Source organism: Ambystoma mexicanum, chromosome 1p (genome assembly GCF_040938575.1).
Source record: "Ambystoma mexicanum isolate Mex_15411 chromosome 1p, UKY_AmexF1_1, whole genome shotgun sequence".
Lineage (NCBI taxonomy): Eukaryota > Metazoa > Chordata > Amphibia > Caudata > Ambystomatidae > Ambystoma > Ambystoma mexicanum.
This window is the reverse complement of record NC_090921.1, coordinates 142,798,242-142,813,955: the sequence shown is the minus strand read 5'-3', so window position 1 is coordinate 142,813,955 and position 15,714 is coordinate 142,798,242. Positions and strand designations below refer to the sequence as shown.

At 47.6% G+C, this 15,714-nt stretch overlaps 1 protein-coding gene across 2 annotated transcripts in view; it reads left to right on the top strand.

The window, feature by feature from the left end:
• Positions 1–15,714, top strand: part of LOC138567210 (alpha-2,8-sialyltransferase 8F-like) — a 364,915-nt gene that overhangs the window by 144,542 nt on the left and 204,659 nt on the right. For both annotated transcript variants that reach the window (XM_069645198.1, XM_069645190.1), the window contains exon 3: positions 14,859–14,945. In XM_069645198.1, coding sequence (XP_069501299.1) covers positions 14,859–14,945 — 87 coding nt within the window. The remainder of the gene's footprint in view (positions 1–14,858; positions 14,946–15,714) is intronic.

The following is a 15,714-nucleotide window of genomic DNA, read 5'->3' as shown; positions in this document are numbered from 1 at the left end:
CCAGTCGAATGCCTTCTCAGCATCTAGGGCCAGTAAGAGTACCCCTTCTTCTACCGCCGCCGGTGCACTAAGGACGTGGAGCGTCTTTCTCATGTTATCTGCTCCCTGCCTATGCAGTAGGAAGCCTACCTGGTCAGGGTGAATCAGACGGGGGAGGCAAGCGTCTAAACGCAACGCAAGGATTCTAGCAAAGTTCTTGGCGTCAACGTTGAGGAGGGAAATGTCTGTAGGAGGAACACTTGGCTTGGTCCTTCCCCGTTTTTGGGAGAACTGCTATGAGGACCTGAAGAAACGTCTGCGGTATTGTGTCATCCCCCACTATAGAGTTGAACAGCTTGGCCAAGGGTGCCGCCAGTGGGGCATGGTATTGTTTATAAAAATCTGCCATGAAGCCATCGTCCCCAGGGGCTTTCCCTATTTTCAGTCTCTGGATGGCCCCCAGCACCTCCCGGGTTATCTCTCCCCACTTTCTGCCCTTGTAAACTTGGAGAGGCATCGCTCAGCCAGGTATTGCCGGGCTGCCTCCACTTCCAGCTCCACCGGTTTGGCATATCACTCCTTGTAGTACTTAGCAAAGCAGGTCAAAAATTAGCTTTCCTCCCTTCACGACACACCCCTCCGCATCCTGTATCTCCTTCACCAAGAAGTCCCTAAACACCCGATCCCTCAGCAAGGTGTCGTTGCACCTCCATTGAGAATTACGGCAAGGCTCGGGAAGCTGCCAATTCGCCACAACCAGCTCATGGTCTGACCATGTCATCGCCTCCACCCTGGGTGCCCCAACCTCACCTTTCCTTTCTCTCAGGATCAGGTGGCGGTCTATGCTCATGTAGGTCTGGTGTGGGGGAGAGAAAAGGTATAGCCCCCCAGGCCCAGCGAATGACTCAGCCAGACGTCCACCCAGTAGTGATCTTGCAGGAGGTCCCGGAAGTCCAAGTTGTTCTTAATCGCGACTTTGGTCCCTGCCTCCATTGCTGACCACCAGTCCAGTGCGGGGTCCAGCACCAAGTTCAGGTCCCCACCCAGGAACATTGCGCCCTTCGCCCAGCCATCCATCATCTTGAATACCTGATGTTGAAAGCCCAACTGCCCCACATTGGGTGCGTACAAGGTGGAAAACGTGATGGGTTCCTTTTATGCCCAAGAACCGCCCCCCAAAACCCCTCTTTACCTGAATCCCTGTCTGTCGAAAAGATTTACCACATAAGATCCCCATCCCTTCCTTCTTGGACTTCCTGTGAGAGGCCCAAAAGTTCCTATCAATCTTCTTGCGCTTTTCTGCTGATTCCTCCCCCCTGCCTGTAGTGGGTCTCCTGCAGGAAGAGGATCACCAGTTACTGCTTACGGAACATGTTGCTAGTTAGAGATCTCTTGTTCGGGGAGTTCAATTCCTTACCGTTCAGCGTGCCTACTGTCACCTCAGCCATACCCCTTCTTCACCCTTCGTTGGATGCCCCTCATGAGTCCTATAGGGGACATATCCCCTGTTGCATGTTAGCTTTGTTCCATGTGGTTCCTTTCCTTGTACCCACCCACCCCTCCAACCCCTATCCTCCCCCTCCTTTCCCACCCTTCCCTGTCCCGATCTGAGATGTTTGATCACGTGCCCCAGCCATGTTGGGCACGCTCATCGAACCATCAAGGATGTGAACCCTGCCTTGGACATCATGTCAGACAGCTGTTCTCTCCCTTCTGTCCCCTAATAACCTGAGGGGGTGCCCCCCCGACTCCAGTTTAATCAATAAACCAACTCTCCCAACGCCTGGATCCCCCCTCCAACAACTGTGTGCCTCCTACACGCATCTCTACCCTTCCATTCCGTAACTCAATTTATGTTTCCAAAACCTCTAACCGGCCAACCAATAGCCATAAGTAACCTCTCATCCAACCCTCTCAGCTCTAATTGTGCCCCTGTAAGGGATCTGGGGCACAACCCCCCCGAAAACAAGGAGAGTCAACACAAAAAGTCTATCCCCCCCTCTCAAGTATCGTTGCTCTGCCGAGAAGGGGTGTTGAGCTTCTGGAACTTCCAGGCTCCTCTTGCCCTATGCTTTCCTCGCGGCCAATTCTGGGCCCCGGGGGACCCGGTTATGGTCCATGCCCTGGCGACTGCGGTCTGAAGTAGACTCCTCCCGATGGCCCACCAAATCTTCCGTGACATGCTGTATCTTTTCCTCCGCCACACGATGGTATCACTCCCCCTCGAATTGGAACACAAGTGCGTAGGGGTAGCACCAGCGGTATTGCACCCCCTTCTCCTGAAGCCATCTGGTGAGCGCCCTGCACTTCTTTCGCTGCAACAACGTATGGGCCGAGAGGTCTTAAAAAATAGCTATCTTCGAGTCACCATAGTCCACCTCCTTCATGCGCTTCGCTTTTTCAAGGATCCTCATCTTGTCCCCATAGTAATGCATGCGCGACAGGACTGAGCGTGAGCCGCGAATTCCACCTCCAGCGCGGTACACCCTGTCATTTGTTGGCCGTTTCCGCTTACCTGGAACCTAGGAGCATCCCTATTATTTCCTGTATCTTATGTTCCAGGCCCACTAATGATTCACCCTCAGCCTCCTGCAGCCCAAAGAACTGAAGATTGTTCAGTCTCTCCCAGTTTTCAACATCACCCACTATGAGGCACAGTTCCTCCTCGCGCCTCTCTATTGCCATAAAACGTGCCTCCATTTGCGTCTCCAGGAGTCCGGTTGAGGTTTGGTTAGCCTCCACTCCATCCATTCTGTCCTCAAGGGTGACCACCTTGGCTGAGAGGTCCGCTAGTTTTGCCCCCATATCTGTCCTCATCCCTCTGATCTCCTCCAGGATAGTTTGTATATCACTTTTGATAGATCCAAGTTCTGCCGGGACTGAGGTGGGCCCCCCTTCTCGTTTAGCCTATGCCATTGTCTCCTCCCCTTGATATTGGAAGCGCGCTAGAGCCCCCTTCCCAGCTCTTACGCGCTCCAAGTCTTCTCCAGTATCCCGGGGAGATGGTCGGAGATCTGCGGGTCTCGGTCAGACTCTGGCTGCCTTGCCCGCCGACTGGCCCTTCTGCTGCCAATATGTCGACTGATATGGCTCAGTGCCCCCCCATGCTCCTTCCTGCACCTTGGGGCTACGCTGCAGGCTCTTCAATGGTGGTTTGCTTTCTGTGAGATAAACGGCTTGCCCTCTACTTTTACTACGGCGATCTGGGGCCCTGATTCGAGTCCTCCACGTGAGTGGGCCCAGTCCACCCAGGTCCCAGGTCAATGTCCCCCAGAAGACACCTCTCTGTGTCCCGTGTTCACCTCAGTGTTGAGCTTTAGTGCTCGTCCAGGTGATTATCAGGTTTGGATGTGTATTATTTCAGGATAGGGTCCCAGAGTCCAGGCCTGCTCCTCCTTCAGTACCGGGGTATCAACCCACTTACTATCTTCTCAATGTCGCTGTTTCCCACCTCCTCCTTGCCACGTCCGTGCTCTGGAAGCTCAACAGCCGTCGCCCCAGGGACTCAGCAAGCACTGATGATGTCTGCCGCTCTCCATTGCCTGCTCGCAGTCTCGATACATTGCAGGGAGGGATGTCCGCCTCCTCATCTTCACCTCGCCCGGCAACGGGGAATCCGAGCTGTGCTTGACGCACCTTTCCTCCTCTGTGATCCTGCCTGGCAAAGTGGGTGGCGGGCGCCGCTGTCCCTCAACTGCGCGTTCCTGCCCCACGTAGGAGGGGCAGTGTGGAGTGGACCGCTGCGGTCCCCATGTGGGTAGGAAACCTGCCCTCTGTGTGTTTAATGATGCGTGCTGGATGCGGAGTGGCAGCCCAAAGATAGGACAGGTCCTGACATCTGCCGTTCTCCTCCGTGTATGTTTACTTTTTCGGTTCTGCACCCTCTGAGCGGCCTTTGCAGCTTGGTCCACGGCCTGCAGGGCCTGGCACAGTAGTAATCACCTTGGATTGCTGACCCCAGGGTAGGCACCCTTTGACTTCCTTAGCTCTGAGGGATCGCTGCAGCTTCCCATGTCTGTGAAGTGATTCCGGGCGGGAGTCAGACGCTGCAGGTCTCCATATCACCTCTTTTCTTCCAAGGCAGGGGACGGAGCTTGTGTCTCATGCAGCCATCTTGCCTGCGTCCCCCGGTGGCCCTTGCACAGATTATTTTGATCATTTGTTAGGCGCAACCTCCCAATTTGAGAAACAAGACATGTTAAAGGTGTGCTCCTTTTGCTGTCTACTGAATAGGTTTGTAGTACTCTCCAACCCAGATAGCAAAGCTATGGGGGTCAGCTCACACCCATTTGACCAACTACTTCAAGAAAAGAAAGGTATCCTGTGCAAAGAAGTTTGTACAGTACGTAGAGAATGCTCAGATATGAATTTGTGGTTTGAACAGATTTGAAAATTGAAACAAGTGTTTAAAAATTGGCTCAAATCCTAACGATACTATCAGTCCAGTCTCGATGGGGAAAGAACGTTACGCATTGTCCTTAATAGAGATTCTCACAACATTTGGGTAGGGTAATTAACACTCTGGTCCACTCCCAGGACAACAAACATGATAATCCCAATTCGGAGGAGGTTTGGGGTAAACCTTTTGAACAACTCTCCAGGCGTCCTGCGGTTCTGTTGTTAGAGCTGCTCATTACTACCCATGGGTTTTGTATTTGGCTGTTGAAAGGATCGAAGAGATCATTAGAATGTCCTCGAACTCAAGGGCAGCAGGGCCCAACAGGCATCTTATATTTTAAAGTCGAAGCCTAGAGCCTGGACAATGGTCTTGTTTCTTTTGTTTACCTCTGCGTTGACCAATGAGTAACCCCAGACTCGTGGAAACATTCAGTGATTGTCTCTGTCACCTTTCTTAAAGATAGGAACAATCTACTTAACTACCGTCCTGTGTCACTCTTGGACTGCTCGCAAGTTTAGTTTTGCAGGACTTGGAGGACTGGGCTAACTCCGCCGGACGCCTCACAAAATAACATACATGGGCGGAGGCATCTCAGCAGATCTGATGGCTATTTCAATGGCCTTTGATTCAGTCAACCGTTAATGTCTCTGGGTGCAATTGCAGGCCTGGGGCATACCACTGTCCTTACTGGCTATATTGATTCACCTGCACAGGGGGTCGGTCTTGCAAGTCAGATTGAAGAGGCAGGTGACTCTGTCTCAGAATTGTGTACCCACAGGGGGCTGAGGCAGGGTGCGTGCTGATCCCCTTCCTGTTCATTCTGTACCTGTCAGACTTGGGAAATTGATTGAGTGTTGCATCCTTTGTTTCGCCTAGGATATTGATATTGATATTTTATTTCTATCACGCACGTACACAAGTGTTTCAGAGCGCCACAAGGCAAGGAAGGGAAACAGGGGAGAACAAAACAGCGATCTTACTAGGCCCAGTGACATTCAGAATGCGCAAGTGCATGGGAGAGGGGGAGGGGGAAAGTGCATGGAAGGTGGGAGAAGTGGAAAGTGCGAAGCAGAGGAGAAACAGATAAATAACAATAAATAAATAATAAAGGCAACAAACAGTGGTAGTGCAGCCAGAAATTTGCAAGTGCTAGGTTTAAGGCATCAGACAGGGTAGGTCTGATAAGTGCAGGAAGAAAAAGGGGGGACTGTATGGGTACAGCTACAGACCCCAGTGCAAGTGGTGGCCCGGAGGCAGTGCGGGAGGGTGGCAGGGTGAGCAGGTAGCTGGGCCCGGAGGACAGAGGGTGGCCAGGTGCACGTGCCAAGAGAGAACAGATCAGCCGGGGAGGGGGGGAGCGAAGGCAGAAGAAAAGAGGAAGGTCTTGAGGTGCTTTTGGAAACAGTGATGGTTCTCCTCAAGTTTTAGAGTAGCATGGAGGCTGTTCCAGAGGGAGGCCCCAGCCGAAGACAGAGATCTACCCCTAGCTTGTTTCTTTGAAAAACGACTTACACAGAGGGAGTTGGAGGTAGAGGAGCGAAGAGCTCGAGAGGGGAGGTATTTGCGGAGGGATAGCTGAAGTTGACAGCTGCGCGATTAGCGGCGAAGATTAAAAAGATACATGTGCAGTATTCTACATTTTCACTACTGTGGGTCTAGATTTGTATAGCTTGAAAGTTGTGCCGGCACTTACTTACGGAGTGGAAATTGCTGCTGTGTTGCAGGGCCTAGACTACGACAAGATAGATGCGATTATATGGAGGAAGGCCTTAACTCTACCTGACTGTTTGCCAATTGCTGCTCTGTGTCTGGAGTTGGGTCTTTCTTCACTATCTTATCGCTACAGATGGAAAATACTGTCACAGTATAGATTATTATTAAGCCCTTCTACTGATTCCTTGTATAGTGATCTGGGATCAACGATGATTCGAGGGAATTATCCTTCTTTAGCTGATTTTTTTAAAAGCAGAAGACCTTGTTTTGGGTGAATGTGGGGCACAATCTGACTTGCTGTTAGTAAATTCAGGCCTAGTTAAGAACACATTAAGAGATTTTGATTGGTGCCACACGACAGACAAAGTGAATTCATGCAAATTGTAAAGAAGCCTTTCGCCCTGCGAAAAACTATTGGAATACTTATATTTATATCTGAGGAAACTCCCCAACCCATATTGCCAGGGTGAATGCCTTAGACTAAGATTACATTTATTATTAACTGGTGAGATCTGGGGGAAGGCAGAGAAAAAAAGGATTAGGAAACTGTTTGCTATGCAACACCCCAAACTCGATACAAAGTCGAGAACATATCTTGACAGAATGTGGGGCATTGCAAGTCCAGCGCTTTGTTCTACTTGATAGATTTGTATGGAACTCAGATCATACTAACATCAAAGATATCTTCTATAGAATGGCTAGCGGTGAGGAAACGCTGCTAACGATAGCAACATTAAAACTGCTGACACTTGCAGGGATAATTCATATCTTGTAGAGGTCAGGGGCTTACCCTTCTTTCCTTGGCAAAAGATGTTGACTCCTTATTTTTGCAAAGAGCATTAGGGTTATTTATAAACCGTAATATCAAATCGTCATAAAAATGACAAGTAATGTTGATATCTAGACTACGTTAGTCAATACGGATCTATAAGAATGCCTGGGTAGTTGCAGCTATGTATCCACCTATTAGCCCACTTCCTTACTGCGTATCTGTACAGAAGGAAGTTAAGACATCTTGCTATGAAATGATATGCAACCTGTGACTGGATCAGGCTGTAACATTGTAGCCATTTATCATCTCATTTGCACCAGTTTATTGCGCATTTGCACATAAGGGAATATCGACCAACCATATTGAAAGGAAATCTATGAGTATGTACTTGCACATTTATCTATTTTAATATTTGCACTCAGTGTACCCGTATGAAGGGTAGGTGAGATGAGTTGCAAATATCCTGGAATCCCATTGCTTTTAAGAATTGACCAGAGCTTGTCTCGAGATACACAATCAAATGCAATGCGTACGTCTACAAAGATAGCATAGTTTCTTAAGTGTTTAATTGAAACATATTTGGCCAAAATAGCGCTTAGCCTAAAGCACTGATCCACAGTACTTACACCTGTCCGGAACCCAGCCTCTAGATGATTCAGGAGGCCACCATCTGTTAACCAATGATAGAGACGTGGCAGCAATACATTTGCATATATTTTGCCCATGGCGTCTAATGAAGAAATAGTCCTGTAGTTCCTAGAATGTTTCTTATCACCTTTCTTATAGATGGGTAGGATAATAGCATCACGCCAAGATTGGGTGACATTCTTAGATCTGACAACAAAATAAAATACTTTATTGAGTAACGGAGCCCATACTCCTACTTTGTCCTTGAGCAGGCCAATGGGGATGCCATCTGGGCCCGGAGACTTCCCTGTGCCCAGTCCAAAAATTGCCTCCTCTACCTCTCCCAACTTAAGGAGCAGAGAACCCTTCCCCTCATGGGCAGCATCAGCATTCAACATAGCCTCAGAATATGCCTCAGGTTCAATCCAGTATAAGATGCTAAAGTGCTGGTGACATGTCTCGAGCAGACATGATACGGGCCAGACCCCACCATTTCCAAATCTCTCCCTCTAATTAATTTCCAAAAACCTATGTGGTCACCCCTGTTACAGCAGGATAAGAGTTTGCTACATTTGTCTTGTGCATACTCAGATTTCTTCAGGGCTTGGACTTGCTTGTAAGTCACCCTCAGGGTGCTTAAGTGTTTTTTTATCTAGTAGGCCAGTGTTTTTTAAATAATCTATCAGGCTTTGTTTTGAAGCCTGGCAATCATCATCAAACAATCCTCTATTACCAAGGGTAACTTTTCTGGTCTTCCCCACCGGTTTTGTAAAGAAAGAATGTACCCATAATTTCCCTCCCCGCATTGGTACAATCCCAGTACCTTGGCTTGGTTATGCTGACAATATGGTCCTTATGGATCGTACACCAGGTGGGCTGCAAAGATCTTTAGATGCCCTAGTTCTGTATGCTCAGGCTAATGATCTGTCTGTCATTAGTTCCAAAACCAAAATTGTGATATTTGGCAAGAAGAAGAATTCAAAGGCTAATTTTAAGTGGCACTATGGTGAGGATGTATTGGAAGTGGTGGATAAATATGTATACCTAGGAGTTCCTTTTTATAGTATTCCATCGGCACAAAGGTATGGAGAAGATATAGTTCTCAACACAAAGAAGAAATGACTCATGATCAGAAAGTTTATTCGCCATAACGGAGGTAATAATATGGAGGGAATGGTGGACATTTATTGCAAAAGCATTGTTCCCATGATTTTGTATGGTACTCCCATACTCCCGAAATCTATGATCAAATGGATGGACATTTTGGAGTCCCAACTGTTACGTTCCATATTAGGGGTTCCTTCTTCTGTTCCAGTGGAGGCTATCCGTTGTGAACTTGGGGTCCAATCCATTAGTTGACTATTGCTGTATCAGCAGTGGAAATTGTATCTTGAGATTTGTAGTATGCCTTTCAAGGCAGAGAATGTCTTTAGTTGTTTGGCCCCATTATATGAGGAGGATAGTTCTAACACGTTTCTCAAGCAACTTGAATTCTCTGCATTTGCACATTTAGGCAGCCTTGATATTGATATGCTTGAGCTCCTGAAACATCCCAATGTTTACCTTCTCTTGAAAAGGAAACATATTAATGCAGTCATGGTGGCTACAATTGAAGCCTTATATAAAAAGTCTATGCATCAGATTTATTCTAGGTAGTCTTTTCAGCAAGGTCATTTGTGTATCTACTTGACGAAATTACTCCATTCTAACATGCAGCGTTTCATGCTGTATTTAGGGCTCAATATTCTCCCGACTTTGGAACATACGGGTAGATGGACTAAACTAGCTCGTTGCTATAGAGTCTGTTGTTTATGTAATGCCCATATTGAGTCTTCACGTCATCTATTGACTCAGTGCTGGGCCCTTCAGGCTTTTTATCTTGCTGGTTACAGGAAATGTTTACACAATATTAGGTCAATTTCTGGCGATCAATTTTGGAGTATTTTATTTAGCGCTGAATCCATTGCTCCAATTGGAGCTGCTTTTTATATATAGAACATGGTAATGCAACAAATAGCAAGTATGTTTAACATGTCTAAATTATTGATTGCTTACATTTTGCTATGTTTGTATTTTGTGTAAAACTGATTTTTGTCTTTTGTAAATGTTATGTGTATAGTTTATAATTCATCATTATTGGTTAAGCTATATAACTAAAGGTTTATACATTGGCTAAAGGTTTGTATTTTAACCAAATCCTAATAAAAAAAGGAAAAAAGAAAGGATGTAATAATTGGATCAGCTCATTATAACATGGTCCAATACTAACATTGTTCACATCCGCCAAGCAGATTTCTGGGTTTTCTTGTACATTCCTCCTACTTTTAGAGATGGTCTTTACCATGATATTTATGTGTTGCATTGTTTGTTATGATTCTTTTTTAAAGGTTTGTGTAAGGTTGACTAGTCTCGACCAGATTCACAATAAAGAAATGGCTTCCTATCAAGGCAAGAATCCTCTTCAAAACTCTGTGTAACACACACAAATGTTTAGCCAAGACTGCTCCCATGTACCTTACTAATACAGATACGCCAAACACCTTGACAAGAACACTGAGATCTAATAACAGCTCCCAACTCTGCGTCCCAGGTTTCAAACTCACGAGGGCAGGGGGGAGGAGCTTTCAGGTCCTAGCCCCAAAAACCTGGAACTCCCTCCCAGTGACATTGAGAAGCAACCATCACAACCAAAATTAAAAAAAACTCCTAAAAGCTTTTTAATAAAGACTAGGCCTAGACCTATTCCATCCTGATCTGTAACTGCATCAACAATCTGCTGTAAATTGTATTCGGCCAGGTCTGGAACAACCAGTGTTTTCATATGTATGACCCCTTCTGACTATTGTGTTGTAACTTTTCTCTCACTGTCTAACCAGAGATGCTAAGCCTTCTGTAACGTACGCCGTGATGCCCCAGGGTTTGTGTGTACAACAAATGCAATAAATAAAATAAATGAGCATCAGGGACTGAGAATCAAAGGCATGAGAAAGGGCCAGGGACTGGAAATCGAAGACGGGAGAAAGGGTCTTGGACTGGGAATCGAAGACTGGAGAAAGGGTCTGGGACTGGGAATCAAAGGCATGAATGAGAAAGGGTCTGGGATAGGGAATCAAAGGCATGAGAAAGGGTCTGGGACTGAGAATCAAAGGCAGGAGAAAGGGTCTGGGACTGGGAATCGAAGACGGGAGAAAGGGCCAGGGAATGGGAATCGAAGACGGGAGAAAGGGTCTGGGACTGGGAATCAAAGGCATGAATGAGAAAGGGTCTGGGATAGGGAATCAAAGGCATGAGAAAGGGTCTGGGACTGGGAATCGAAGACGGGAGAAAGGGCCAGGGACTGGGAATCGAAGACGGGAGAAAGGGCCAGGGACTGGGAATCGAAGACGGGAGAAAGGGTCTGGGATAGGGAATCAAAGGCATGAGAAAGGGTCTGGGATAGGGAATCAAAGGCATGAGAAAGGGTCTGGGACTGGGAATCGAAGACTGGAGAAAGGGTCTGGGACTGGGAATTGAAGACGGGAGAAAGGGCCAGGGACTGGGAATCGAAGACGGGAGAAAGGGTCTGGGACTGGGAATCAAAGGCATGAATGAGAAAGGGTCTGGGATAGGGAATCAAAGGCATGAGAAAGGGTCTTGGACTGGGAATCGAAGACTGGAGAAAGGGTCTGGGACTGAGAATCAAAGGCATGGGAAAGGGCCAGGGACTGGGAATCGAAGACGGGAGAAAGGGTCTTGGACTGGGAATCGAAGACTGGAGAAAGGGTCTGGGACTGGGAATCAAAGGCATGAATGAGAAAGGGTCTGGGATAGGGAATCAAAGGCATGAGAAAGGGCCAGGGACTGGGAATCGAAGACGGGAGAAAGGGTCTTGGACTGGGAATCGAAGACTGGAGAAATGGTCTGGGACTGGGAATCAAAGGCATGAATGAGAAAGGGTCTGGGATAGGGAATTAAAGGCATGAGAAAGGGTCTGGGACTGAGAATCAAAGGCAGGAGAAAGGGTCTTGGACTGGGAATCGAAGACTGGAGAAAGGGTCTGGGACTGGGAATCAAAGGCATGAATGAGAAAGGGTCTGGGATAGGGAATCAAAGGCATGAGAAAGGGCCAGGGACTGGGAATCGAAGACGGGAGAAAGGGTCTTGGACTGGGAATCGAAGACTGGAGAAAGGGTCTGGGACTGGGAATCAAAGGCATGAATGAGAAAGGGTCTGGGATAGGGAATCAAAGGCATGAGAAAGGGTCTCGGACTGAGAATCAAAGGCATGAGAAAGGGTCAGGGACTGGGAATCGAAGACTGGAGAAAGGGTCTGGGACTGGGAATCAAAGGCATGAATGAGAAAGGGTGTGTGATAGGGAATCAAAGGCATGAGAAAGGGCCAGGGACTGGGAATCAAAGACTGGAGAAAGGGACTTGGACTGGGAATCAAAGACTGGAGAAAGGGTCTGGGACTGGGAATCAAAGGCATGAATGAGAAAGGGTCTGGGATAGGGAATCAAAGGCATGAGAAAGGGCCAGGGACTGGGAATCGAAGACGGGAGAAAGGGTCTTGGACTGGGAATCGAAGACTGGAGAAAGGGTCTGGGACTGGGAATCAAAGGCATGAATGAGAAAGGGTCTGGGATAGGGAATCAAAGGCATGAGAAAGGGTCTGGGACTGAGAATCAAAGGCATGAGAAAGGGTCAGGGACTGGGAATCGAAGACTGGAGAAAGGGTCTGGGACTGGGAATCAAAGGCATGAATGAGAAAGGGTCTGGGATAGGGAATCAAAGGCATGAGAAAGGGTCTGGGACTGAGAATCAAAGGCAGGAGAAAGGGTCTTGGACTGGGAATCGAAGACTGGAGAAAGGGTCTGGGACTGGGAATCAAAGGCATGAATGAGAAAGGGTCTGGGATAGGGAATCAAAGGCATGAGAAAGGGCCAGGGACTGGGAATCGAAGACGGGAGAAAGGGTCTTGGACTGGGAATCGAAGACTGGAGAAAGGGTCTGGGACTGGGAATCAAAGACATGAATGAGAAAGGGTCTGGGATAGGGAATCAAAGGCATGAGAAAGGGCCAGGGACTGGGAATCGAAGACGGGAGAAAGGGTCTTGGACTGGGAATCGAAGACTGGAGAAAGGGTCTGGGACTGGGAATCAAAGGCATGAATGAGAAAGGGTCTGGGATAGGGAATCAAAGGCATGAGAAAGGGTCTGGGACTGGGAATCGAAGACGGGAGAAAGGGTCTTGGACTGGGAATCGAAGACTGGAGAAAGGATCTGGGACTGGGAATCAAAGGCATGAATGAGAAAGGGTCTGGGATAGGGAATCAAAGGCATGAGAAAGGGTCTGGGACTGAGAATCAAAGGCAGGAGAAAGGGTCTGGGACTGGGAATCAAAGGCAGGAGAAAGGTTTAGAGACTTGGAATAATAGGCATGATAATGGACAAAGGGACAAGGACTGAGAATCAAAGGCATGAGAAAGGGTCAGGGACTGGGAATCGAAGACGGGAGAAAGGGTCTGGGACTGGGAATCAAAGACGGGAGAAAGGGTCTGGGACTGGGAATCAAAGGCATGAATGAGAAAGGGTCTGGGATAGGGAATCAAAGGCATGAGAAAGGGTCTGGGACTGAGAATCAAAGGCAGGAGAAAGGATCTGGGACTGGGAATCAAAGGCAGGAGAAAGGGTCTGGGACTGGGAATCAAAGGCATGAGAAAGGGACCAGGACTGAGAATCAAAGGCATGAGGAAGGGTCAGGGACTGGGAATCGAAGACGGGAGAAAGTGTCTTGGACTGGGAATCGAAGACTGGAGAAAGGGTCTAGGACTGGGAATCAAAGGCATGAATGAGAAAGGGTCTCGGATAGGGAATCAAAGGCATGAGAAAGGGTCTGGGACTGAGAATCAAAGGCAGGAGAAAGGATCTCGGACTGGGAATCAAAGGCAGGAGAAAGGGTCTGGGACTGGGAATCAAAGGCATGAGAAAGGTTTAGAGACTTGGAATAATAGGCATGATAATTGACAAAGGGACCAGGACTGAGAATCAAAGGCATGAGAAAGGGTCTGGGACTGGGATTCAAAGGTATGGGAAAGGGTCCGGGACTGGGAATCAAAGGCATGGCTAACCGCCTGGAATTGGGACTCAAAGGGATGAGAAATGTTCCAGGACTGGGAATGAATGCATGGGAAACGGTCTGTGACTGGGAATCAAAGGCATGAGAAACGGTCTGGGAATGGGAATCAAACGTGAGAGAAAGAGTCCACGGATGAGAATCGAAGGTGGAAGAAAGGGTCTGGGACTGGGAATGAAGGCATGGGAAATGGTCTGGGACTTGGAATCAAAGGCGGGGGAAAGGCTCTGGGCAGCTGGTTAAAAATGGTTGAATGTGGAGTTAGCTTCTGGGTGGCCAGAGAGTCGATATTGTGGTTTATCTTGGAAGCCCAGCTGATGGCTTAGACAGTTAAGTTTTGAGAAAGGTATCGGTTGACTGCCCAGTGTTGTGTACGGGCACTTTACTGAAGGCTAGCTGGCATTCTTCCACCCCATCCACAGGTGCTCCAATTATAGGCGGCCTTAAACTTAGTTTTCCAACGTGGTCTCTTGGGCTCGAAAAAGGTAGTACGGCTGGCTGCTCCCCACCATAGCACATCGTTGGTGAAGATGTCCCAAAATGCATTCAAAATTGCTGAAGTGCTCATTTCCATAAAAGTGAAAATTGCATGGAGGGGACTGCCTGCCTTTGGACTTCTTTGCACTTTGGTGCCCTCTTTGCATGTTTGATCATTTACACTATAAAGCAGAAACAAAAGCGATACATTTGGCCCAAAAAAGTTAACATGCTTTTTACGCACTTTTTTGCAAGAAAAGTAAATTCCTTGAGCAATTGCAGGACATGTTTTCAGTCGATTCCTATGGAACACGTCTGCTTTGACCAGGTGCTAAAAACAAGTGGATTCCTTAGGAGGCCAGTGGCTTTCTGCCAGCACTAAACAGGACATACTGGTGGAAAACCATTTGGATTGTGCAGGTGAGCGTAGGAAGCAGGGTGAGCAGTTTTTTTTTCCATTCCATAGCTCAACCTGCAAAAACAAGGAGCACAGCCTATAGTGTTAATGCAGGTACTCTCCTTTTACGCTAGTTTTAAATCTTTTTTAATACTGCTGGGACTTGGAAAAGAAAGACTTAAGAGTTGGCAGGTATGGGTATGACCGGTGCTTGACAGAAGCTGAACTGGGCCAAGCTGAGGACCCAAGTTGACATGGCATGAGTGGAAATAGCCTAATATGGCAATATGCATGCAGTCACCAACCCACACCCATTGTATGTTGTTTTGTAACAGTTTCTCGTAATGTGTTATTTACTTGCATGTTTTTGTACTGTTTTAGGCTTCAAACAAAACAACTATTGACTAAAGTTTTTGACCTGAGCGGTTGTCCCTGGATAGGAAGCAGTATTCAACGTCGAAGTTACCGGTAAGAAAGCCCGACACATTCAGTTTTACAAAGGAAGGTAACACACAGTCATTGCAAGACATAGTGGGCAAAGGCAAGCAGCAGGGAGCTTGGAGATGGAAGTGATCACACTTCATCTATGCCTGTTAAAGAACATATTTATCCTTTGTCGCTTAAAAAAAAATACTGTTCAATGACTGTTCATGTTCAATTGCCTTTTCTACGTCCCAACATGGAACATTCATCTTTTTGAGGAGCACCGTTTTGAGAGCACCCTGGGGCTCATTTTGGAAAACCGCGTCATTTGGCAGCAGGGACCGATTACGTTTGCACTGCAATGTAGGAATGTCACAGCTGCCAAATTTTGGTGTGTGCAAATGTGCAGGGCAAAAGGCGGCCTTTTATCCTGCACTTATGCACTCTGCTGTGCAAAGTGTGTAAATGCGGTCTGATATGCTCTCATGGCGAGCAGTGTTTAATTATAATTGTAAACGCTGCCTGCCATGCTTGTATGGCAGGCAGAACTTACAATCAATCCTTATGGGGGCTGCCTGCTTTATGCTGGTACATAAAGCTGGTGGGCCCAATAGGGATCTCCAGCATTCGCACCAGCATGAAAATCCATGCCGGCACAAATGCTGGAACATTTGTATGGCAGAGAGGAAGGAAAGCGGCGGAAGCTCAAGTTGCGTTCCGCCCCTCCTCTCTGCCATACAAATGATTGAAAATGTGGTGTGAATGAAAGGCATAAAAGCCTTCCTCAAGGCTTTTATGCCTTTCATTCACGTTA